Here is a 24,249-nt window from a genome sequence, read left to right on the forward strand (position 1 = left end):
TGCACGTGTCTACACACATACACAAAGACCCACAGACACTACAATGTACAGGATTTTATTTCTAAAAGCTAGTGTCCCGCTCTACATGTTGTTTTGCAGCCTACCTTTTCTCTTGCTAATAAATGGCAGAAGTGTTTCCATGTGAGGACAGATGACTCTCCTTTCTCTGCTGAATGGTGAATTTATTGAGCTGTTCTTCTACTGGCTAGGAGCTGGACGCGCCTTCCGAGTTGGCCTTAGTCCTTTCTCCAGGGGGCTTCGACCTAGGTCCCCAGGGCCGGCTCTGCTGCCGCTGCAGGGGGTCTAGAAACCCCACCCCGTCCAGCGGAGCAGACCAGTTAGGGGCTCCTGCCCAAGGTCTCCAGCTCATCAGAGGAGGCACGCACGTCCCCCTGCAGGGCTTCGTCCCATCCTTCACACCACCCTGGGATCACTATAGATGTTAGCCTCTTTTTCCTGGTTATGGGTAAGGATTCGTATTTTCCCCGACAGGACAAACATTAGATACAGGTGCCAGTAAAAATATGTTTGCTAGGCTTTACCCTTTACCCATGTGATTGGTCCCAGCTAGACGTTTTGATAAAACCCAGTGTTGGCAAGGCTGTGTGGGGAAGCCGTACCCCCACTCACGTTTGGCGGATATGGAAAAGCTGCTGTTTTCTCTCGGAGTTTAGTGTCACAGCTTTGCCCCAGCAACTCCACAGCCAGGGACTTACCCGCAGATGCACTTAAAAAAACATCCAAGTTGACATACACGGAAGTCGATTCTGCTGTTCGTGGTAACTGGACCACGGAAATGTTCACCGGGAGGGAAAGGGCTTAATAAATAAACTGGGACAGACCATTTCCTAAAGTAATAATGACTTTTGTTTTTCTTTCCAGACTGTTGGTGAAACTGCAGGAGCTGAATTACAATTTGAAAGTCAAAGTCTTATTTGATAAGTAAGATATCTTTGATTCTTTGATATTATCCCACCACATACACTGTTGAAATGCCGGGTTTCTTAACCCAACACAGTGCTGCACCGGGACTATGTATAAGTGATCCTAGGAGATTTAAATCAATGGCCCCCATCCCAGACACCGGGAGCTTCCCCTAGAGCTGACATCAACCTGCTGGTGCCTTTTTAGACCAAAAACAGATGAAAGAACGAGCGTATTTTGTGCATATGAACTTGTAAGGATCAGATCTGGATCAGCCGGTCCCGGACACCACCCCTCCTGCCTCCTGGAAGAGGACAAGACCCTTGGTCCAACACCAGGCCCACAGTTGTCCATGCGGTAGCAATTCCGCACCCGGTCGTGGGTGCTTCTGGAATGTGGCTGACAGCCTTTTGCAGGGACCACGTGGAGCCTGCGGGATCCACCCTTGTCTCTCCTGGGCCTTAGGGACCCCCAGGACTGCCAGGCTCTCACGGGGCCCTGAATGGGGCAGTCCCACCACATTTTGCCTTTAGGCCTTGGACCTGGACTAGGCCTGACCTAGGTCTTGGCTCCCTCGTGGCCCCGGCCCCTGATACAGTCCGTGTTCTGTTTTGCATGTAACTGACTGGCTTAGCCAAGACTGTAGGTGACAATCCGGGCCATTTTCCTCTGGCGTCTTGTCTCCAGCCTGAAACAATGTTCTTCCTCGGACTCTGTGCCTTTCCTGCCATTAGCTGTGGTTTCTCTGTATATCAGCTCTTGCTGCTTAATGATTCACCTGGAAACCTAATAGAACCCGAAGCTGCTTGGCTCGTCCCCGTCTGAGCTCTAGGTGGTCCTCTGGTCGGGGTCAGCCTGGGCTCATGGCAGGTCTGAGGTCCTGGCTGGGACGACCGGGCCCCATCCGTGGGGCTCTCAGGAGCCCGCCCGGCCTTCCTGCATGGTGACGGCACCCCAGGTGGGTGAGAAGGGCGGCGTGCTAGGCCCGTGGAGGTGAGACTTGGAGCTCCTGGCGTGGATGCATCCTCCCATCCACTCTGTTGGCCGACCTGAGTCACCTGCACCCCCAGGGACAGGGAGACACTCGTCTCTCAGAGGGAAGAGCGGCAGAGATTTCACGGCTGTTACACTTTGTCTACCGTGGTTTCTCTTCTGGTTTGTTCAGCTCTTTGGTTTCTCCTCTGTTCCAGCTCTGGGTTATCTTCTTAGCTCTGAAAGGGCAGCTTTGTTTCTTTGCATCACGCTCTTCCTTTTCTTTTCTCCAACACCCCGCGCCCTGCCCACCCACCCCGAAGTGTTGGTCACCCGCGTAGCTGGTGGTGATTGTCATTCACAGAGATGTTGGACTTCTGGTTGAGGTAGGAAAGGAAGCCGGCCGCGTCCCTGTGGGTGGCTAATGGCATCCAGTCTGCACCTCCACCTGACAGATTCTTGTGAGTCCAGAACATGACCGCGTAGTCACTGAACTTACGTTAGAGGCGAGGCTGCTCAAGATTTTATTAAAGATTTTATTTATTTATTCATGAGACAGAGAGAGAGAGAGAGGCAGAGACACAGGCCGAGGGAGAAGCAGGCTCAACGCAGGGAGCCCGACAATGGGACTCGATCCCGCGTCTCCAGGACCAGGCCCTGAGCTGAAGGTGGCGCTAAACCTCTGAGCCACCAGGGCTGCTCAAGATTTAACCTCAGATTTAAAACTGGAAAGCTTCCTCAAATCATTGACTCTTCCGATACTTTCACGAGAGCCTTAAAGATAGTAGAGAGCATTTAGCCATCGCCTGGAAGCTCCCCAGCCCGACCGCAGACGTGGGCTCTGCTACCCCGCAGCTGCGCAGCCTCCCGGGGCCTGTGGGCGTGCAGGAAGTGGCCAGAAGTGCAGCCTCGCGGTGGTCACAGCATATAGCCAGCTCGCCACTTACGGCATCCCGTGCGTTTGGTGCTCTCCGCAGCGCGCTGGACAAGAGATGGGGGCCTGGGTGGTGCACCTGCCCAGGGTCACGGGCGTCCTTGGCTCCTTGGCAGAGCTGGTGCTGCTTGACTCGGGGTGGGGGAGCAGGAGGGAGTGAAGTGACAGGTGTAGATTCCATGTTGATCTTCGACTTGGCTTTTACATCTTTGTTAAAGCTCATGTCAAAACTTCAATATGCGTGTGTATGACTTTATTGATCTGTGTATTTCTTTTTTTTTCCCCAGAGATGTGAGCGAGAGGAATACAGTAAAAGGGTATGTCAGCCACTTTGCACCGGGTTGTACTGTCTTTGTCTGTCTGTTTAACGGTTCTGAGCCTCTGAGGTGTCTCTACTCTGTATTGTCTAGGTTTAGAAAGTTCAACATTTTGGGCACGCATACGAAAGTGATGAACATGGAGGAGTCCACCAACGGAAGCCTGGCAGCAGAGTTCCGGCACCTGGTAGGGACGCCAGTTTCCCCTTCTCGGCCTTGGGTCGGGCACATCAGGACCGAGCTCTCGGCATCCTGTGTGACGGGGACACAGCCCCGGGAGGCAGCTTTCTGCAGCTCGTGGCCGGGACCCCGGCAGCCCTTGGGAAGCCCTGCTGCTCCTCGTGCTGCCTCCGCCCGAGACCACCTCCCAGGGTGCAGCAGTCTGGGCGGGGTACCCCCTGAGCCGGTGTGCACAGAAGGAACGTGTGGCCGCTCGCTCCAGAGCCTTGCAGTCCCCTGGCTTCTCTGGGCTCCCGGCGCAGCCGACCCCAGGAGGTCGCCATCCCTTGCCGGCCACCTTGCCCATGACCACCACGTCTCCTGCTTTGTCTCCCGGGGAGTGGGCCCGTTCCAGCAGCCGTAGAAGCCCAGCGGGGGTGGCAAGCAGGTGGTGCCTTTGGCCTGCGTCCGTGGAAAGTGGGGGCTGCTGGTGGATCTGGAGCGCAGGCACAGAGCCTGGCACCTGGCAGGAGCGGGGGCCGCGGGCAGCTTCGGTGGCAGCCCTTCTGTAAGCCAGCAAACCCTGGTTAGTGAAGCCAGCGCTTCCACGAGAGCCCATCCACCCAGGCCGCTCTGCGCCCCAGGCTTCCTTAGAGCCTCAGGGCTCGGTCCTTCCGAGGGCAGCGTGAGCGGCGCCCTGCGCCTGTGGAGCATGAGGCCGGTCATGAAGGTCATGAAGATTACGGGGGATCTCACGGGGGAGGGAGCAGGATGGGACCCGTGCAGGACCCGTGCAGACTCTGCCATTTGCCTGGTGTCAGGCTGCTGCCAAAAGGCACCGAGGCCCGGGAAGCCCACACGGGTCCTGTCCCGTCCCGTCCAGCCCTCTGAAGATTATTTCACGCCCTTTATCCTTTATAAACCCTGCCCTGGGTTTGGCTCATAGACGACCTACGGCCGTGAGCACTATCGTGTTGTTGCCTAACACGGTCTCTTGTTCCCCAGCAACTGAAGGAACAGAAAAATGCTGGCACCAGAACAAATGAGGTGAGTCTCCCTCTGTTTTGAATGGTGTCTACCCAGCAGGTGTGTCCAGGCAGGTTGGCTCAGCAGCCCGAGGGCCAGGGACACTTGTGGGAGAGGTTCAGACCCAGCAGGGAAGAGCCGGGGGTGAGCTTGGGGACCCAGCGTGTCTGGGGTGACGGCAAAAACACACGTTCACGCTCTATGGCCGTCGCGGCGGAGGGGGTGCAACAGGCTCCTGCACTACTCACATTTCACAGGCGAAGAGTGTGGCTCACGGGAAGCATGTGGGATTCAGCTAAGGGTCACGGGAATTACTGTCTGGGCTGGAGCCAGCGGCCGGCTCGGGGACGACTCGGGACGGCCGTGCTGAAAGTGACGGGACCCAAGGGCTTTCTCACCGCCCAGTAGCATCGTCGTCCCGTCGGTTTCCATTTTATAGCCAGGTCCTTGGGGCAGGAGTTAACATTTGTGATGCGTTAAAAAGGGAACTGGTTGAACAGCAGCCCCTGTGCACTTGCTCTCGTGCAGGGTGTGTTGGGCCCCCGCAGCCGGCAGCGAGCCGTCCTTCCCCGCCAGGTGGACACGGGGTGGCCGGGTGGGCTGGGTGCGCCCGCGCTGCCTGGCCCTGCTTTCACCCCTGCTTGCCCCGTGGCCTCCTGGGGCTTCCTCCCCTCCCTGCCTGCCCCCAGAGCTGCCTGTCCTGCCGAGTGGCCGGGATGCTCCCACCTGATAGTGGTGTGAAGGCGCTTGGAAACTGTTAGGTTTCCGCGTAAGCCCAGGACTTTGTGACCCACCAGGCTTATGTGAATCGGTCCCCCAGGCTGTAATCCCACGGGGACACGGGCGCTTTCCAGCAGGCAGGGTCAGCCGGAGCTGGAGCGGGCCAGCAGGCCGAGGGGGCTGAGAGCTGGAAGCCCGGCATCGCCAGTAAACCCCTTAGAAGCTGCCGTTTTCCTGTGGGCCGGTCTTTCTGTTAATCTGTAGCCCTTGCCATGGCTCCAGAAATCGTACCTTTAAGACAGAGAACACTGAGGTACGATAATTACATCTGAGATTGTTCCTGAAAAGTGGAATATTTTTTCTGGATTGCACTTGGTTGGGGGTCAGGCTTTCTGCAGCTGCCGCAGGGCTTATCCGACCCCTGGAAGTTGCAGGGCGTGTGGATGAATCACTGAACGCCCCCCTTCTCTTCGAAGGGCCCTCTGATCGTCACCGAAGAGCTCCACTCCCTTAGTTTTGAGACCCAGTTGTGCCAGCCTGGTTTGGTCATCGACCTCGAGGTGAGACTTAGTGGTTCAGACGTGGACATCTTTATTTTTGCCTTTCACTGTTACCTGTATTTTTCTTTGTCAGGTTTTGTTTTAGACGTGGTAATTGCCAAAAAAGACGATCCTTTTTAGCTAATGCTATCTTGACATTAATTGAATGGTTTGGGAAGCTAGAGAACTGAACTCCCATTTAAATGCTACAAATGAAATGTTTGTAAAATGTTCTGGTTGAGGTGTCCTATGTTAATTTTTTTATACGAAGCAGGGAGACTTATTTCTTAACTGAAAGCTATAATGAAAAACTAGAAACAAAAGAACTTAACTTTACATCTTTTGTGCTCAAATACAAAACACGCGCAAGTTTACAAACCACCGCTTGCTTGGTCTGGAGGCCACCCAGGGTCTGCAGGCGGTATTTCTGTGGTTCTGACGACTTCATGGTCTTTGTCCTCTTTCAGACGACCTCTCTGCCCGTCGTGGTGATCTCCAATGTCAGCCAGCTCCCGAGTGGTTGGGCCTCCATCCTATGGTACAACATGCTGGTGACGGAACCCAGGGTACGGAAGACACATCTGCTTTTTGTACCAGGGCTAGACAGAGACCTCCTGCCGAGCCCCTCAGGGCTGGATGTGCAGAGAAAAGGGACAGGACTCCAGTGGCTTCGTCAAGAATATGGAGTGATTCTAGGAAAGGGAAGCGTATATGTGTATTAGAAATGAGGATTACGGTTTTCCTTCTGTGGGAATAAGCTCAGGCAGTAGCTTTCCTGGGACTCTTACCGTGGAAGAGTTCATTTATTGCTTTTCTTAAAAAAAAAAAAAAAATAGCATATTTATCTGCTAAACAGGCATGCTCAGCTCACTCGTAAGCGTGGATGCGTCCTGCTGATTAATCACAGCTCGTTGGGCCCGTGCACACTGCCACAGCGAGCACTGAGCGATTGCCCGCACACCTGTCAGGGCACAGCCTTGTTTGTGTGTGCTTCTGTTTAAAGACACTTTATCTATTTGTTGGTCTATCAGCATTGAGCTCACGGCCAACGGCACGGTACCTCGTGGCCGAACGGTGCTCACCTAAGCACACGTATCTTCCCCGTGGGGCCATCTTGCGCGTAGGAACATCAGGCGACGCCTCAGTGCTCTTCCTGGGATCACGTTAAAAATGAAATTTTTAAAAAACCCACAAAAATGCAAAAGACATGGCACTAAATAGACTTCAAAAAGGACAGTGGTTTGCAGTAGGAGAGCTGAAGCGAAAAGGCAGTCGCTCTGTTTGCCTCTCCTGGAAACACGTGTGGGCGACTCCGATCGCTCGCGCTCTGTTCCCAGGAACGTCCACAGAAAGCTCCAGAAGTGCCCTGAGGAGCGATTTGAGGGGTAAAGTAGCTTTCCGTGAGTAGATTGAATTCACAAAGGTGAACCTGCAAATAATGAGAATCCACTTTGTTTCTCTTGTGTGACAGCTTGTGTGTGTCACAGAAACTAGAACCGAACTTTGGTGCAGGTCCCCAAGTGTTTGAGCGCCTCGCCTGCAACCAACGGCCTGAGCTTTCGGGTGTTTTTTTCTCTAGAACCTGTCCTTCTTCCTGAACCCACCTTGTGCACGATGGTCCCAGCTCTCGGAGGTGCTCAGTTGGCAGTTTTCTTCTGTCACCAAAAGAGGTCTCAATGTGGACCAGCTGAACATGCTGGGAGAGAAGCTACTCGGTATGGGCTGCATGTTTATGAAAATTGAAATTCACACAAAATATCTCCACATGCTCCTTTCCCTCTTTGCTCTCTATTTTGTTCAAGGTAGGAGAATGTTAAAAAAAAACAAAATCTGTTGGCTTTTCCAGCTGCAGCTTGTTATGGCTAAATGAGAATTACAGTTCAGGGGATCCCCAGGTGGCTCAGCGGTTTAGCGCCACCTTCAGCCCAGGGTGTGACCCCAGGGTCCCGGGATCGAGTCCTGCATCGGGCTCCCTGCACGGGGCCTGCTTCTCCCTTGGCCTCTGTCTCTCTGTGTGTCTCATCAATAAATAAATAAAATCTTAAAAAAAAAAAAAAGACAGTTCACCTTGGAAGTAGGTATATACCTGATAAAACGAATGAATCATTTCCTGATTATCTCACATTAGCATCTCTGAACAGGTTGCCTAAGGGAAATATGTTTGAATTCCGTAAAATATATTATTTGTGGCTAAAAGAAATGCTTTGATGAGAAAGATGAAGTCTTATTAACCTTGGGGAGGAAAACATAAGTCCCCAGCATTAGTAGACTAAGGAAGGGCCTGGGGACGCCCACCACATAGCATACATCCCGGGCTCAGGGGGCCGAGGTGCATGGAGACGCAGCCCCACGAGGGTGATGTCCCTGACAGCTCGGCAGGGTCCAGTCCACGAGAATTCCCTTTCAGTTGCTAACGTCATGGATTTATTAGTCATTTACGTAAGGAGATCGGAGACCTACTAGTCTCGAGGTCAGGTCTTCAAAGAATGAGCAATTTAAACATCCACAGGCACCTTTCCTCCAGGTTTGCTTCTGTACAGCAGGATTGCACATATTGCAAACGCCAGGAGAGCCTTGCTCACCCGATAGCTCTCCAGGTGTCTTCTCGTGGCCGTACAGCCGTCAGGGTAGGGGTCTTATGCTGCTCAGTAAGGTGTATGAACTCACCTTGTCCCGGCTCCTTATTTGGTGACAATGAAGACAGATGCCCTTTCTGCCTGGACAGGCTTGTTTGTGGTTCCTACAGAGATGGCGGCCTCAGCACCTGCACGGTCTGGGCTGCTTTAATTTGTGCAGTGATAACCACCAGGCTTCCTTCCCTGCTCTCCTCTCTCTCACTTGGCTTTTGATTTGCATCAGGCTCCCGGAGCCTGTGTCCTGTTTGGAGGAGGGTGGAGGGAAATGGCCAGATCCTACCCGAAGTAAGCCTGGAGAGCCAAGCGTCCGTGCAGTGGATCACCTAGGGGTGACCTTGGCCTTAGTCTGCAGTTTGAAGAGGCTCTGGAGGACGAGTGGGAGAGGAGGCTGCTGAGGAAGGAGGCGGCGGGGGAGGTGATGCTGCACCGACAGGGACCAAGGGGAGGCCTCTCCAGGGCGCCGTTAGTTAGCGCCCATGTGTCTGAGAATATCGGCCTTCCTCTGCTGGGTGTTGGCTCTTTGAGAGGAAATACAGGAGCCACCCATCCAGCCAAAGCTTCAGAATCCACTTCTGTTTCCTGAAAAAGCCTGTGTTTGCTTGCTTAGGTCCCAACGCTGGCCCCGACGGCCTCATCCCGTGGACGAGGTTCTGTAAGGTGGGTGCCGCCTCGGTCCGCCTCCGAGCTCTCGCTGTCCTTGGAGGTTCCCCGGGGCTCTGCTGTGCTGGCCGCTCCGCCCTGCCCTGCAGCGTGCTAGCGCCTGGCCCTGGCCCCGGAGCCCTGGGGCCAGTTGGTCGCTCTCTTGGGTGTGGGAGGCCAGTCCCCAAGCGCATCTCTGTTGGGAATCGCCCGCAGGTGTGATAACAGTCTTCCTACCCCAGTAAGCCTGCCCTTCCCTCAGCCTTACTCCTTGGGCGAGGACACGTGTGAGGTCTGTGCCGTCTTGGACAGCCCAGGACGCTCCCCGGCCTGCTCCACCCAGGGCCCTCTGGAGGGAATGACCAGACCCGCTGGGGTCCCCAGACCTTGTGGACAAGCCACACGGCTGGATTTCACTAGCGGGAGGGCAGCTTTGGTTCCACGATCGAGCTGAGGCCATTCCTGGGCTGGTTCACCAGTTTGCAGAGAGAAGCAGAGCCTGGGCCCGGAAGCGTGGAGCCCGGCGTCCACCTGCTGCCAGGGGGGCGGTGGCTCCTCGGGGGATAGCGCATGTGGGGGCAGCAGGGCGACTTCACAAACAAATCCAATGGTGGGAAGAGGCTTGGTAAGTCACCTTGTTGCATTCCTCTGCTCCTAATGTGTGCGTTTTCTACACTTGCAGGAAAATATAAATGATAAAAATTTTCCTTTCTGGCTTTGGATTGAAAGCATCCTTGAACTCATTAAAAAACACCTGCTCTCCCTCTGGAATGATGGGTAAGGGCCTTTGATAGATTTATTTTCGAGACATAATTTTAGCGTACGCCTCCCTGCTGTGGGGCTGAGCCTGGCCTGACTCGACAGACATTCTTCTTTGACAAGACTCATGTGCCCCTCACAGAAATGGACACTTACGGGCCGTCCACCAGGGCTTCGTGATTGTGGAACCTCCGAGGACCAGACTTCCACTTTCATAGCCTGTGGATATATGTTTTCAACTCTTAATTAAGATCTTTTGAGTGTTGCTCATGCATTCACTCATTTGATAAAAATTTCCTAAGCCCTTACTTATTATATTGCTGCTAGGAAAGAAGAAAAACCTTTTCAATTCAGTGAATTGTTTTTATCTGAGTTGTTCCTGGGGTCAGTTGCTATTTCAACAAAGGCTTTAACTTCCCAGAAGGGCCAGGACATGGGGCTACGTTGTGGGAGCCTTCCCCTCCAGTAGAAAAGATGCAGAAATTCAGACATTCTCATGGCCTTTTAAAAATCATCAAGTGAAAAAAACGGTCATCGAATAAGTATGAAAGGCTCGTGAATCCAGCAAGTATTTATCGATCATCTGTGCATCTCCTTGTCACCACATTACTGGCTTGTGTGGACCTGAGCGTGCGCACATACAGGCGAAATGCTGCCTGAAGGGTCAGTTAAATTCAGGGCCTCTGAAACTCCCGTCGAGTTTCGGTAATCGCGTCCGTTCGGGAGCCAGAGTGCGAGCTGCCAGCACGCCGGGCCTCACAGCCGCTGACTCCGCCCGCAGGTGCATCGTGGGCTTCATCAGCAAAGAGCGCGAACGCGCGCTGCTCAAGGACCAGCAGCCGGGCACCTTTCTGCTGCGCTTCAGTGAGAGCTGCCGGGAGGGGGCCATCACGTTCACCTGGGTGGAGCGGGCGCAGGGCGGAGGCGGTAAGCAGCCCTGCGTGTGCTCCCCGACCTGGGGTCCCCAGCCTCATGTGTGTCCCCCCTCCCAACCTGGGGTCACAGGCCCTGTGTGTGCCCCACCCTGTGACCTGGGGTCCCTGACCCCTTGTGTGTCTCCCCCCCTGACCATGGGGTCACAGGTCCCCTGCCCGCCCCCACCCCGACCGTGGAGTTGCAGGCCCCGTGTGTCACCCCCCCCCGACCTGAGGTCCCCAGCCCCGTGTGTGTCCCCCCAACCCCCGACCTGGGGTTGCGGGCCCCGTGTGTGCCCCACCCTCCGACTTGGGGTCCCTGGCCCCGTGTGTGTGACCCCCCCCAACCATGGGGTTCCCAGCCCCGTGTGTCCCCACCGACCTGGGGTCACAGGCCCTGTGTGTGCCCCACCCCCTGACCTGAGGTCCCCAGCCCCGTGTGTGTCGTCCCCGCCCCTGACCATGAGGTCGCAGGCCCGTGTGTCCCCCCCACACCCCTGCACCCGGGGCGGAGGTGGAACAGCAGAGCTGAGCCAATGCTAAAGACAACCGAGGCCGTTTTGCAGTTGCTTCTCGTGGTTGCTGTTCAAGGGGCTGGAGGGATCCAGTGACTTTCCTGCTTTCAGAGCAAAGATGCAAAAAAACATGGGATACTTGTCCTATTTATGTAGTTTTTTTTTTTTCTCCAAAGGAGAACTCAGAAAAGCTGGAATTAGGGCCCAGGGGGCAGTAGTGTCAGTCCCCCAGGCAGTGCCCTTCCTGTGGAGTGGGAGGCGGAGCTAGCAAAGCAGGGGGCAGAGATGGGGAGATGGGGCAGGGCCGGTGCCAGCCCAGGAGGCCTGGGTAGGGTGCAGTAGCAGAGCAGTGCCTGGGTGTGTGCACCAGCGCGGGCTTCTGGGTCGGTCAGGAAGCAGGATGCAAGTGACGTCTGGGAGAAGGACCACGAGTGAATCACCCTGGTGTACTGCATAAGGACTGGAAGAAAAAGTAGCGAATGGGATCTTTTTGTTGTTTAAAAAGTTGTTTTCCATGTATTGTCATTATTTATTGTAATAAGAAGTTACATTCTTCAATCTGAAAAGAAAAGCAACCGGAAACCTCATTTTTTATTAATCTGTGACCTGAGCCAAAATGACCTGCTTAGTACTTATTTAATAGCTACCTGTGGGTGGGTCCCTCCTTAAAGATGCAGGCTGCTAAAAATGTTTAGTAACCTCTTCTTGCCAGATTTACAGACCTAAGCAAACAATGACGAGTGCAGCACTGTTGCATTAGTAACAAGTAGTGGCTGCCTTTATTTTTCCTGTTTTTAAGAAAGGATTATGATTCATTTAGAAATGAAGCAGCACACTGTGTTATAAATCCTATATCGTGATTAGTTCTTACCAGGCTCACTCAAGCCCGTTAACTCTGCAGTGTTTTGTTTCTCTCCTATTGTTTGGGGACAGTCCAGGGGACTCACTGAGATCTCCTTCTTTTTAGAACCTTACTTCCATGCAGTTGAGCCCTACACGAAGAAAGAACTGTCTGCTGTTACATTCCCCGATATTATTCGCAATTACAAAGTCATGGCTGCTGAAAATATTCCAGAGAATCCCTTGAAGTTTCTGTATCCGAATATTGATAAAGACCATGCCTTCGGGAAGTATTACTCCAGGCCAAAGGAAGGTAGGTGGGGAAAGGGAAGGATCATTGCCCTGATGAGTAATAACACAAGTCCTATCTGCTGTGATTATGTTCTCATTTTATCATCATCCAAAGGTTTGCTGGAGATGGGGTTTAGTAACACACGGGGGGACGCCTGGGTGGCTCCGCGGTCGAGCGTCTGCCTTTGGCTCGGCCTGATCCCAGATTCTCAGGATCGAGTCCTGCGTCGGGCTCCCTGCATGGAGCCTCCTTCTCCCTCTGCCTGTGTCTCTGCCTCTCTTTCTGTGTGTCTCATAAATAATAAATATTTATTTATATTTTAAATATAAATATATTTATTTAAAATATATGTCAAACATAATAAATACTATCGTATAATATTTAATGTATGTTGTTATAATATATGTTATAATAAGAAATATATTTTAAATGTAAATATACTTATTTAAAATATTTATTTATTCATGAGAGACAGAGAGGCAGAGACACAGGCAGAGGGAGAAGCATGCTCCATGCAGGGAGCCCGACGTGGGACTCAATCCCAGGTCTCCAGGATCACTCCCTGGGCCAAAGGCAGGTGCTAAACCGCTGAGCCACCCGGGCTGCCCAATAAATAAAATCTAAAAAAAAAAAAAAAAAAGACTACACAGGGCTTTTGGCTTTCCGTGACTGCAAGGCTCCTGCACAAACCTCACCCATGCTGAGCATTAACCTACCCCTTTCGAATTGCTGTAAGCAGGCTTTCCAAAGATGGTATAAACCCAGCATAGTGGACATATAACGTGTTACCTGCCTGGTACAAACAGATGAACAAAGAATTTATTTTAGGCGTGTTGAAAAAGTCATTTCTGGTCTTGTGTATCGATCACATTATTACCTTTTCCACGTGCAAAGTGGTAAAAGGCAGGAACACCGTGGCCAACTGATTTATACCAGCCTGTTCCTTTTAAAATTGAGAGAACTAAGGTCCAGGGAAACAAATGGTTCATTGAGGGTGATCTCAGTAATTTATGAGATCATACTATTTCTAGTGATGACTGTTAGGAGCGGACGTAGGCTTAGAACGCAGGTTCCCTGCTTCTGTGTCTTTACCAAATTGCATTTGAGAACATTCAAGTTAGGCTGCTTAGGGAAGAAGATGCCCCAGCGTCACCTTGACAGCTGGCTGAGTCATACCAGCCAGGCCGGGACCACAAACCCACACAACTGTGCACATTTTGTGCTCCAACTTCTGTAGGATTTCAAGGCTGGGAAGGAGAACCCTGTCCACTTCACTTCCATGCTGAGCCCTCCTCCCTTCCCTCTGAGTTGTTTCTGCATTCCCACCAGAATTTCAGGTGACCCAGACGGGTGTCATAGCCCCGTAAGGTTACAGGACTCTAACCTGACTGTCAGGGAAAATGGTAAAAATAATTAACTAATTATATTTAAATTCCATTAATTAACGTACAGTGTATATTAGTAGTTCCCTAGATCGAGGTCAGTGATTCATCCGTCTTCTGTCACACCCAGTGCTCGTTCCATCACGTGCCTCCTTAATGTCCATCACGCACTTACCCCCTCCCCCCTCCAGCAACCCTCAGTTTGTTTCCTGTAGTTAAGAGTCCTTATGGTTTGTCTCACTCTCTGATTTCGTCTTATTTTTTCGTCTCTTCCCTTATGATCCTGTTTTGTTTCTTAAATTGCACACATGGGTGAGATCCCATGATCAAACGTCTTTCTCTGATCGACTTACTTCACTTAGCGTAACGCCCTCTAGTTCCATCCACGTCGTTGCAAATGGCAAGATTTCATTCTCTGATGGCTGAGTAATATTCCGTTGTTTACATGTGCACACCACATCTGCTTTATCCATTGACCAGTCGATGGCCATCTGCACCCCAGAGTTTATAACAGCAAAATAGTAAAATTTGGTGAAAGAGAACGTTGGGTGTGTCTCTGCGGATGGCCTGCTAACAGAAAGTTGTACCCGATGTGTTTGCTTCTAGCACCAGAACCAATGGAACTTGATGGCCCTAAGGGAACTGGATACATCAAGACTGAGTTGATTTCTGTGTCTGAAGTGTAAGTGAACACGGAAGAGAGCCGTGTTTAAAACCCTGCAGCCAGCCCCGCTCCTGGCCAGGGCCTGTTGAAGATGCTCGTACTTTGCTTTCTCATTATAATTGCTGCTGCTGCCGCCGCAGTTGGACTCTTTGGAAAGATCCTAACTAGAGATCCTGGTGTCACTGCCTTTCAGAATTTTACTGCCTTTATAAAAAACAAAACAAAACAAAACAAAAAGCAAAAAAAACCCACCAGCATCCAAGGTTGTATTTAAGATCCCCTCCCCCACCCAACTGATACTTTGAAAAAGTATAAATAAAATAAACAAAAATTGATCAGAGTGGGAAAGAAGTTCTTTTCAATCGAGGAAAGGCCAAAGTGATGGTTGAGATACATTCTTCTCGCTTGCTTTTATTTTGTTGTTTCATTTTATAAAAGGTAGAAAAAAATTTGGAAAAGTCATTGTCAGTTATTTGGCCTGCAGCACTGTCTTGGGGTGAATGGATGTAGCCTTCATGTAAAAACACTGGAGCAGCTTTATCTGCATACAAACCTCAAGGTAGGGATGAGGGAGGGACTCCCCAGACATTTCTCTGGAGCTTCTCGGGCCAGGCTCAGCCCCGAGGCGTCCCCACCGCAGGGCGACCCGCTGCACAAGCTCGCACACAGATCGAACAGGCAGGAGCGGCACAGGTTCCAGGCTGGCTATTTCTCGCATCTCTAGAGCCCTGGATGTTTCCCGAGGGGCCGGGCTGGGGACAGGAACCCCCGTGATCCGTTCTGTTCCAGAACGTACCGCACAAGTGTGTGCACCGTAGCGGAGATCAGAGTCTAAAGCGACGACGTGGAGGTCGTACCGCTGCCCCCGGGATCTGGTGCCAACGTGTCCTTTCCTCTCTCCCCGTTTCAGCCACCCCTCCCGACTTCAGACGACAGATAACCTTCTGCCCATGTCTCCTGAGGAGTTTGACGAGGTGTCTCGCATAGTGGGCTCCGTGGAGTTCGACAGCATGGTAAGTAGGCGGCGCTGGGGGGCACCCGCTGGGCATGGGGGGCCGGGGGGGGCTCGCTCGGGCACAGCCCCCACGGGCAGTGTCTCCCCAATGCCGAGACCCCGTCAGCCCCTAGCAAAAACTCAGTGACGTGGCTGGTATTTCACAAGTTCCCCCTCCGCCCTCTGCAAGTCGTCCTTGGAGAAATGTCACGTACTAAGGAACTCGGGCTTCTGCCACACGGAGGTGCTCTCCCTTGGCCATCGTTTCCGCTCTGGGTCTGGGCGCAGGGGGGGCAGGCAGAGAGGATGGATGCTGGGCAGCGGGCATCCTACGAGCCCTCCCCAGCGGCCGGGAAGCACGTCCACCTGCTTCACGCTTGACGACTGGTGGTCCTGCTCCCACCCAGGGCGCTCCGGGCCTCGGCGAGAGTGGAGTCGCCGCGAGTGTCATGACCGGGGTAGGAGCAGGATCGTCCACATGAGATGGAATCTGTTCCCTTTGGGAGGATGGTTTTCTTCTTTTTGGTTTTTTTTTTTTTTTTTTAAAGATTTTATTTGTTTGAGGGAGAGACAGAGACCGCGTGAGAAAGCGTGAGCATGAGCGGCGGGGAGAGGGAGGAGCAGATGCCTGCTGAGCTGGGAGCCAGGTGTGGGGCTCGGTCCCAGGAGCCCCGATCGCGACCTGAGCTGAAGGCAGGGGCTTAGCCAGTGGAGCTCCCAGGTGGCCCAGGGAAATATTTTTCAAAATTACCAAGTAGCATCTTTTGCCTGCCAGGCCGCAGTCCCTCCTCTTGAAGACTTTTTTTGGTTGGTTGGAATCTTGGTGACACTGTTTAATTTTAGGCTCTTTTTCCACATGATGCTATTCCAGTTAATTCGTTAAAATTTGTTTAATCTTTAAAAAAAAAAGACCCTCCCTGAGTTCTTCCTGCTCTCTCCTCATGGCGGTGTACTGGCGCGCAGCCCAGAGACATCCCGGGGTGAGGTGGCCCCGTGGGAAGGGACGGGCGGACGCGGGGTGTGTGCCCTGGCCTCAGCCCTGACCTCAGCAGCACCTGTTGAGAGCTGGGTTTCCGGCATGTACCCTTTTCTTGGTCCCTTTTTGTCACCTGAGGAAGCCCAGGCTCAGACCTTCAGAAATGTGACCCTTCCGCCTTCCCCACGGTTGAGAACGGAGAGAGGGCCCTTCCGCCCTGTGCACGTGTCGCACGAGCCCTTCTGGGCGCGAGGGTGCGTCCTTGTTGGACGGTGGCCCCGAGTCGGCCCGAAAGTGCTTTAGGAGCCCGTCGCAAAAATGGGAGCAACGTGAAGCCCTGTCACTCCACGAACGTGACATCTGCTGCTAGAACCGCAGGACAGCGGACCTTCTTCTGTTCCTTCTTCATCGTCCCAGGTGTCACGCTGCCCTCACGGTCCCCAGCCCCCTGCGGGTGAGGCTTGCCGTGTGCAGGCACCTGCCACTAGTGGCCCGTCCTCATGGCCGCCTCCCAGCAGGCGTGACCACTATTCTGGGCTTCGTGGTGAGGCCCGGGCGTCCCCGCCTCAAGCCGTGTGACGTGACTGAGAGCGGCTGCCAGCCCAGGGAGCAGTGAGTCTATCAGAATCCAGCCGGCGCGCCCCGCTCAGCCCCACTCGGCCCCGCTCATCCCTGCTCATCCCCACTCCTGGAACGCTGCCCGGGAAGAGCCGAGCTTTGTTTCATCCTAAACCCCCACCCCACAGAAACCGTCTGCATGGGACTCAGTAGGATTTAGTCAGCGTGTTAGGGCGGGGGCAGGGCGGCCTTCGGGGAGACGCTGGTGTTTGGGATTTGGAAGTGGGAGTCCGGCTGCGTCATCAGCACTGTCCCCCTTGGCTTGGGGGAACGAGGTGGTGCAGCCCTTCCCTGGGCTCCTGGGCCGGTCCTGTGATGCCGTGGGACTGCCCTGCGTGAGCGCCCGTGGACGCACCCACTGCCCTCCCGCCCGCGCCCTGCACCCACGCCACTCACAGGGCAGAAGTTGTTGCTCGCTGTGCGCGCGCCTCCGGGTCAGAGCCCAAAGGACAAAGATCCAGGCAAGACACGAGCCGGGCGAGATAAAAGTTGGGTTTGCTCCCAGATTGGGTGGGCTCAACCTTGTCCCGGTGTCCCTGCCCTTGGCCTTGTCCATGGGTCCAGCCGTGCGCGGAGGTGGCGGCCGTGGCCCAGGCGCAGGGACAGAAGGGCCACAGGCCCCTGAGCACACTGTCCCCCAACCCCGAGCCCCGTGTCTCCTGCAGGCTGCCTCGCCGTGGTCGGTCTGCATGCCGTGGACCATCGGCGGCTTCCCCGGGGCCCGCAAGGCCGGCCTGCTCCCTGCGGCCTCGGCTGGGCAGAGGGTGACAGGCGCGTCCCTTGATCCTCTGTTCCCGTCTGCTTTCCGTGCCAGGCGGCACACGTGGTCTCTCGTGACTCGCTCCCGCCATCCTCTGCTCGGCACCAGGAGCCCATCTGGGGGACGGAGACCTCGGGCTGCAGGCGGAGGGGGCCTAGGTGGTGCCAGGGGGTGGGATCCGGGCCTTCTGTCCCCGCCCCCCCCCCCCCCCCCCCCGTCTACTCCCCGGACGACACGTCCCAGGCACACGCTGAAGCATCGGGCGGGAGCCTCCATTGCACCATGACCCTGTGTAGCGTGTGGAGGAGCCCACGGGCTGTCGGCCAGCAGGCACCCAGGATTAGATAACGGGACTTGTTAGGGAAAGAGCTGTGAATTCTTACGAGCTCTGACTTCGTTACCTGGTCACCGTGTGGCTCCTTAGATCTTGCAGGAATCCTCTGAGACCTTAAGGTTTAGCCCAGTTCTCAAGAGGCTCAGTGTAGGGGACCCAGGCCGTTCTGTGCCCGGCGGCTGCTGTGTACCTTGGACAGTACTTTGTTCTGTGCCCGGCGTCCCTGGCCACCACCCGCCGGGCACCAGTGGCACCCACTCCCGAGCCCAGTGGTGGCTGTCAGGCCTCTAGACGCTGCTGGGGGCGGGGTCAGCCCCGTGGAGAGCCCTGGTCTAAGGGGAGAGGCCAGCCTGGAAGGGGGCTGGGGGCAAGTAGGCAGGCCGCCGTCCCCTGGCCACGCACTTAGCACCTACGGGGTGTCCCACCGGGGCCGCCGGCCTAGCCTGTACCTGCAAGACCCCTGCGGCATCCCACTGCGTGGCCTTTAAGGAAGACTCAGCAGGTGCCCGGCCCTTCCCCCCGCTTGCAGCTCCGCGTTGCCTCCTGCGTGTTGCACAGAAGCACATTTGCCACGTGGCTCTGCCCCAGACGTGCAGAACAGCAGAAAGCTTTGTGTGGCCTGCGTGAACTGACCGAGTTAAGCCTGCAGGCAGCAGAGGAATAATCCATCAGCTTAGGGGATAGAAAAGGCCTCCATCGCCCCACAGAAAGGATGAATAGCACATGCTGAAGGCCCCGGTTCCGTGGGCGGACGTGCTGCGGGCAGTGTCGCCCCTCCCCCGTCGGAGGGCAGGCGGTGCTGCTGAGGACGCGGGTCTGCACCCCGGGGAGGAAGCTTAACCACGTCTCGTCTCTCTTACAGATGCACGCGGTGTAGAGCATGAACGTTTCCCCTGGCGACGTGTCTCCTTCCCACCTGTGACTCCTTCCTGCTACTCTTCCTTCACCTCCTGTGTTTCTAGGGAAATGAAACAAAGATGAGCACATTTGCCGCAGCCCGTGGATAGCAAGTGGGTTTTCCCCTAATTCAGGAACATCTGTTACTGCGAAGGGCCTCGTGCACCTTGTGAAAGGTAACGCTGAAAGGCCCTCTCCGCAGAGTGGGTGTTAGGCACGAAAAACTCCCAGATAACCCCGAAACCCCCAGGCGAGAACGAGACTCCTTTGGGAATGGTGAGAAGTGGAGCTTAAGACGCACCGTGCCCGATGTCGGTGCGCAGCTGCCGCAGGCCGCCGGACAGATCACACGGCCACCTGGGGACCCCTCTGCCGCTCCTGTAGGGTCGGCATGTGTCTGTCCTGGAGAACTCGTTCCCTCTGCTTCACGTGTGGCTGCAGGTTTTCCCATTGGTTTACTTGCGACCTAGTTCAAAGCCAAGTTACGTAGAATCACATCAGCTGTTACCAGAGGTGGTGTCTGGCCGCATCGGGGTCGGGAGCAGAGTTCTGTACCTGGCAGCATTTTGCACGCCGGCCATTCAAAGCCACAAGCAAATGCCATCTCGTGGGAGACGTAGCTTTGCTGTCTGACGGGCTTTACGATGCCGCTGACGTCAGCACAGGGAAGTGCGTTTCCAGCCTGTGAGTAGGTCCTTGCGTTTAAACCCTGATGCCCAGAGCCCAGTACCTCGTGCCTTCGTCATGGTCGCTGGCAACCAAAACGGTCTCCCTCCGTCTGCCGAGGGAGCCAGGTTGACGGCAGCTCCCTCAAGGCCACACTCCTGCTGTTTTTCAAGACGTTAACATCAATTGTAGATCTAGACCAACCCAGAAACTTAATTCGTGTCTCTTAAATGGGTTAATGTGTCTTTATTGTCAGTGGCTAGTAGTTAGTCTTCATCATAGGATTTCCAGGCTGAGAAGAAAAAACAGTGATGAGTAGCCGACCTGAGACCGTGGGAGGACCCAGCAGTTCGAGCCCCCGTCCTGTGTACCCGCACTGACTGCGGCATGTTTCTCACTGATAACTGTGTGTCTCTGACAAATACATTTGCAAAAACAGTTCCATTATCTCTGCTGTGCTTTTTCTAGACCGCTCTGTGGTGTTCCGTGGAGCGTGTTGTGCTTCCCACGCCTCCTGGGTGTGGGCGGGTGGCCAGGCCTCGGGAGCCCAGGGCCTGGGGCCTGCATGGCCGCCCTCGACAGCCCACCGCCAACCCGCGGCCCCGTTACTGGGTCGGGCCGCGCTTCCCGGGCGGGGATAATCGTGGCCTGCAGCCTGTCGTGAAGTGCAAACTGAAGGTGCGTGTGTCCACGAAATGCCCATGCCCATGGGGCCACGGAGCCTGACCGGCTGCACAGTGACTTTCAGTAGAAGTGAGGAAGGACCAGGGAAGGGAAGGTAGGAACATCCAGTCCGTGATCGTCGGGTTTCAGGTAGTACCTGCATGGCCCGAGGCCTGCACACCCGAGGCCCCCACACCCCTGCTGCCCGAGGCCTGACACCCGCACACCCCCACCGTCCTCCGGCCGCCGCTTCTGCCCACCTTGAAGCCCCACCTGAGCCCCCGAGCCCTCCGAGCAGACTCGGCGCGGATTCTGAGCACTACAGGCGTCCTGCTCCCGTCGACGGTGTGCCTGGCCTCTTCCTCGACGATGACCCAACCCGAGGGTGCAGCCTTCTGCGGGAGCACTGCCCCAGCCAACGGGCCACATGGGCGGGTGGGTCCCACCTGCAGCGGCCCCTGGTGCCCCCGGGGCAGGCAGTGGCTCGAAGCACATTTTGGTGCTGATCGAGGCCCTGCCTCCAGAATGCACATACGTACGTGGGGCCGTGTCCTGGGTCGAGGCCCGGCTCTAGTGCAGATGCCCAGGAGGAGAGGAGCACTGCCCGAGGTGGTGGCCTGCCCTCGCCAAGACGGCCCCACTCCCCGCAGACCCGCCGTGACCCGGCCGGCCATGGTCGCCTCAAGGGAACGGGCCCCGTGTGCAGGGAAAATCATGTCACAACAGCCCAGCTGCCACCGAGATGGAACCCCGACGGGCTAGCCCGGACGCTCCTTGGAGGGGCTGACGGGGGGTGTGGGGTGGGCCTGAACCCTGCGTCATACCAGGTGCCATGCCCTCTTGCACCCAGACATGGTCCCCTGTGTCCTGGGGGGGCTGAGACTGGCCCGGCGGCCCACGCCCACGCTGTGTGACCCATTGTCACCGCGGGCCCCACGTGGGCCCCGGCTCGGGGATGTTTGTGCGTCGTAACAGCACCTGGAGTAGTGTCTGTAGAGGATTCGAGAAGCACAGACCCTTTATGTGCCACTCGGGAAACCTTTCCCCTCACTAAGAAGAAATCCCAGGATCCCGGGACGGCAGTCAAGGATCGAGCTACTCCTGCAGTGTGAAGGGACCGGCACCCGCTCCGGGCCTGTAAGCTAATGTGAGCGTCACGTCTCCACCAGCGAGGGGGTCCTTTCCCGTCTGCCCCCCTATCCCGGGGAAAACAGGAAAGAACGGGAGATGGTCTTGAAAGCCGCCCGGAGTGGGGTGCTGCTCCGAAGCCAGGGGCGTGTGCCGAGTGCTGCTCCCGCTCAGCCCCCGTTTGCTCACGAGTGGATCACGTGCGCGGTGAGCACCTGGCGCGGCCTGGCCCTCCTCTCGGCGTCTGGGAAACGCTGGCCACAAGGAGCCCTGCCCGTCAGAGCCCCAGGGGTCTTCAGCTACTGGGTTGTACGCTCCAGACGTCTTATGAAAACGTTAGACTTTGTGACACGAACAGCCAAGAGCTGCAGAGAACTGAACTGTTCCATGAAACCATGCACGACCTCCAGGATATGGCGCTTGGAGCTGCGGAGGCCGAAGACTATGGTTTTCAGACCCTTCAAAGCGGTTCGACGTAGTCCGGGCCCTGAAGGACCGTCCCGCTCGGCTTCCACGTTGCACTGACCCGGCCTCAGGCTGCGCGTGCTCCGCGCAGGAAAGGCCCTTCTGCCCTGACCGGAGGGAACAAAGTGCCGCACTTACACGGCTTGAAACGCGTTAAGTTTGCATTGGGCGCAGGTGTGCAAGTGCTTACACGCACCGTCGGGAGCTGGCGCCGAGCTTGGGCCGTCGCCCCCCTGCCATGCCTTGTCGGCAGCCTCCCCTCCCCCGCGCCTGTACATGGCTGAGCCATTCCTGTTGGTGGCCCTGCTTGTTGGGCTCCGTCCTAGGGGGCTGTTCGCAGGGGCTGCGGAGGCCGCGGGGGCTCGGCCGTGGGCGCCTGCCTCGCCTCAGGTGGTGAGCGGGTCCGCTCCCCCGCTCCGCCGGCCGCCCACCCCCGGCCACTCCCCCGGCCGTGCTCCTAAGCTCTCTGCCAAATTTATTTACTTTTTTGAAGCTTTGGAAATGTTAGACCCGTGGGGAGGCGGCAAGGGGCGAGGCTGGGGCGCAGGAGGCCTGGAGGGGTGCAGGCTCTGGGATAGAAGTCAGGTGCCCAGGCTTCGCTCCCTCGTGCCGCGGGCGTGACCTCCCAAGCGCTCGCCTACCTTGCCTGCTGGCCGCTCACGTCCTCACGTCCCCGCTGCGCCCCCCAGCGCCTTCCTGAGGGCACCTGCCACTCGGCGCGGGCTGCTCCCCTCCCGCCAGGAGGGTTCATGAGTGACGGTAGGAAGGGGACAGGCCCCCAGGACAGCCCCGCGCAGGTAAGGCCTCGTGTGGTAGCGACAGCGTGGTCGGTGTTGGCCACGTCCCTGCTTCCGTGGAGTCTGTGCGCAGCTCATGCCGCCACGCATGGCAGGACACCTCGTCCTTTGCCCGCACGGGGGCTCGCTGGTGGCGGGGCGCCGGGGTCTGTGCGGAGCGTGTGGCAGGCCGTGGAGAAGGGGGCGGGGGCCCGCTCAATGCCGGGGTCTGCCCTGCATCCGGGACGGCGGGACCAGACCGGGGTGTCCCACGTCTGTTCGGGCCGTGGGTCAGTGACGCGGACCACGCTGTCCAGCTGCTGGTGCAAAGCAGGTCACCTGGTGACACAGGTTCCCCGGCTGGAGGTGGCAGGCGTGGCAGCCGCCCACCGGCCCCGTGGCTGGAAGACCACGGGCTGACCACGGCCCACACCAGGCAGGGGCTTCTGGGCTGAAGGGGATGCCGCCCGCCCGCCCGCGAACCGGCCGGTGGCCCGCAGACGCTTGTGGGGCGGCACGAGATCCGGCTCCCGGAGGAGGGCAGGACCTCGGGAGAGCGACCTGTCCTCTCAGGATGGGGTCAGCGGCCCTCCCGCTGAGGGGCTGGTGCTCGGCGGCTGGGCCCCGACTTACTGCGGACGGTGGCCGCCCCCGGGCGCTGCCAACAGGCCTGCCGTGCGCCCACGAGGCCGAGCTGCTCCCCCTGCACGGCAGCGGCAGCAGCGGGCGGCCCGGACTCCCAGAGTCTGCCCGTGCCCGTGCCCCTAGACGCGACCTCGGGGAGTGCACTGGTGTGCGGGTGCACGCGTGTGTGTGCGTGGGGGTGTGCATGTGCGCGTGTGCGTGCGTGTGCGTAGTATCGAGGGCATCACCCTTGAGCCGACCAGGGTCAAGCACGCTCAGCAGACTCCACAACCCAGGGACGTAAGGGAGCCTTACTTGTCTTAAAAAATTCATTTTTACAGATTTTTTTTTGATACACGTATTTATTATGCCGTAAAGAGCAACACTACCTGACTTCATTTAAAATAAATATTTCCCAATTTCGGAACGCTTACAACTTGATTTTTAAGATTAGGTTCACTTTGGGAGGTTCTGGAAGCAAATACATTCATGGCTGTACAGTCCCCGGGAAGGAGGGAGGTCAGTCCGACGTGAGGTGGTTCAGTGCCAGGCAGGCAGCAGGGAGCAGCATGGGGGGGGGGGGGGGGCGGGGGCGGCCCACGACCCCCAGCCTGGGGTCACGGGCAAGGCCCCCGGAAACGGCAGCGCGTAAGCAGCTTTGCACAAACACGAGCAGCTCGAGCTCCCGCGTACAGAGGCAGCCCCGCGGCCCGGAGCGAAGACCCAGAGCTCTTTGGGGTGCAGGATGGGCGGAGGGGGGTCACGGTCACGGGGCCGACAGAAGGGCGCACCCCCTGGAGCCGAGGGTTACGTTGCTCCCATCTGACAGATGAAAGCGGCTTCCAAGGAGCAGTCCGCCCCGCTTTCCATCCCAGCCTCACAGCTGCTGGCGGGCAGAGCTGTCGCCGGCCCTGTTGTCCCCACCGTCCCCCCGCCGTCCCCACGAGGCCCGCACGAGGGACGTGGCTGGGAGCCGCCGGGAAGGCCGTGCAGGGCGCGGGGCTGGGCCCAGAGCAGTGGCTTCCCGTGATGCAGGAGCTCGTGTCCCCAGACGCGACCTCGAGGTCCCCGAGCGTGCGTGTGTGTGTGCTCAGCACCCGGCCTCCCGAGCAGACC

General features: G+C 56.5%; 1 protein-coding gene across 2 annotated transcripts in view; it reads left to right on the forward strand.

Moving 5' to 3' along the window:
- STAT1 (signal transducer and activator of transcription 1) overlaps nucleotides 1-19,915 on the forward strand; it is a 40,252-nt gene extending 20,337 nt beyond the window's left edge. Inside the window, exons 12-25 of one of the 2 annotated variants that reach the window (XM_072742885.1) lie at nucleotides 883-942; nucleotides 3,118-3,147; nucleotides 3,241-3,334; nucleotides 4,312-4,353; nucleotides 5,529-5,612; nucleotides 6,059-6,157; nucleotides 7,171-7,306; nucleotides 8,835-8,884; nucleotides 9,549-9,643; nucleotides 10,407-10,552; nucleotides 12,022-12,207; nucleotides 14,175-14,250; nucleotides 15,143-15,245; nucleotides 18,777-19,915. In XM_072742885.1, coding sequence (XP_072598986.1) covers nucleotides 883-942; nucleotides 3,118-3,147; nucleotides 3,241-3,334; nucleotides 4,312-4,353; nucleotides 5,529-5,612; nucleotides 6,059-6,157; nucleotides 7,171-7,306; nucleotides 8,835-8,884; nucleotides 9,549-9,643; nucleotides 10,407-10,552; nucleotides 12,022-12,207; nucleotides 14,175-14,250; nucleotides 15,143-15,245; nucleotides 18,777-18,791 — 1,216 coding nt within the window. In that variant the 3' untranslated portion in view covers nucleotides 18,792-19,915. Of the gene's footprint in view, nucleotides 1-882; nucleotides 943-3,117; nucleotides 3,148-3,240; nucleotides 3,335-4,311; nucleotides 4,354-5,528; nucleotides 5,613-6,058; nucleotides 6,158-7,170; nucleotides 7,307-8,834; nucleotides 8,885-9,548; nucleotides 9,644-10,406; nucleotides 10,553-12,021; nucleotides 12,208-14,174; nucleotides 14,251-15,142; nucleotides 15,246-15,633; nucleotides 16,145-18,776 lie in introns of those variants that run through there. The other variant, XM_072742884.1, reaches the window with a different exon arrangement.
- Nucleotides 19,916-24,249: the final 4,334 nt, after the last annotated feature.

Source organism: Vulpes vulpes, chromosome 16 (genome assembly GCF_048418805.1).
Source record: "Vulpes vulpes isolate BD-2025 chromosome 16, VulVul3, whole genome shotgun sequence".
Lineage (NCBI taxonomy): Eukaryota > Metazoa > Chordata > Mammalia > Carnivora > Canidae > Vulpes > Vulpes vulpes.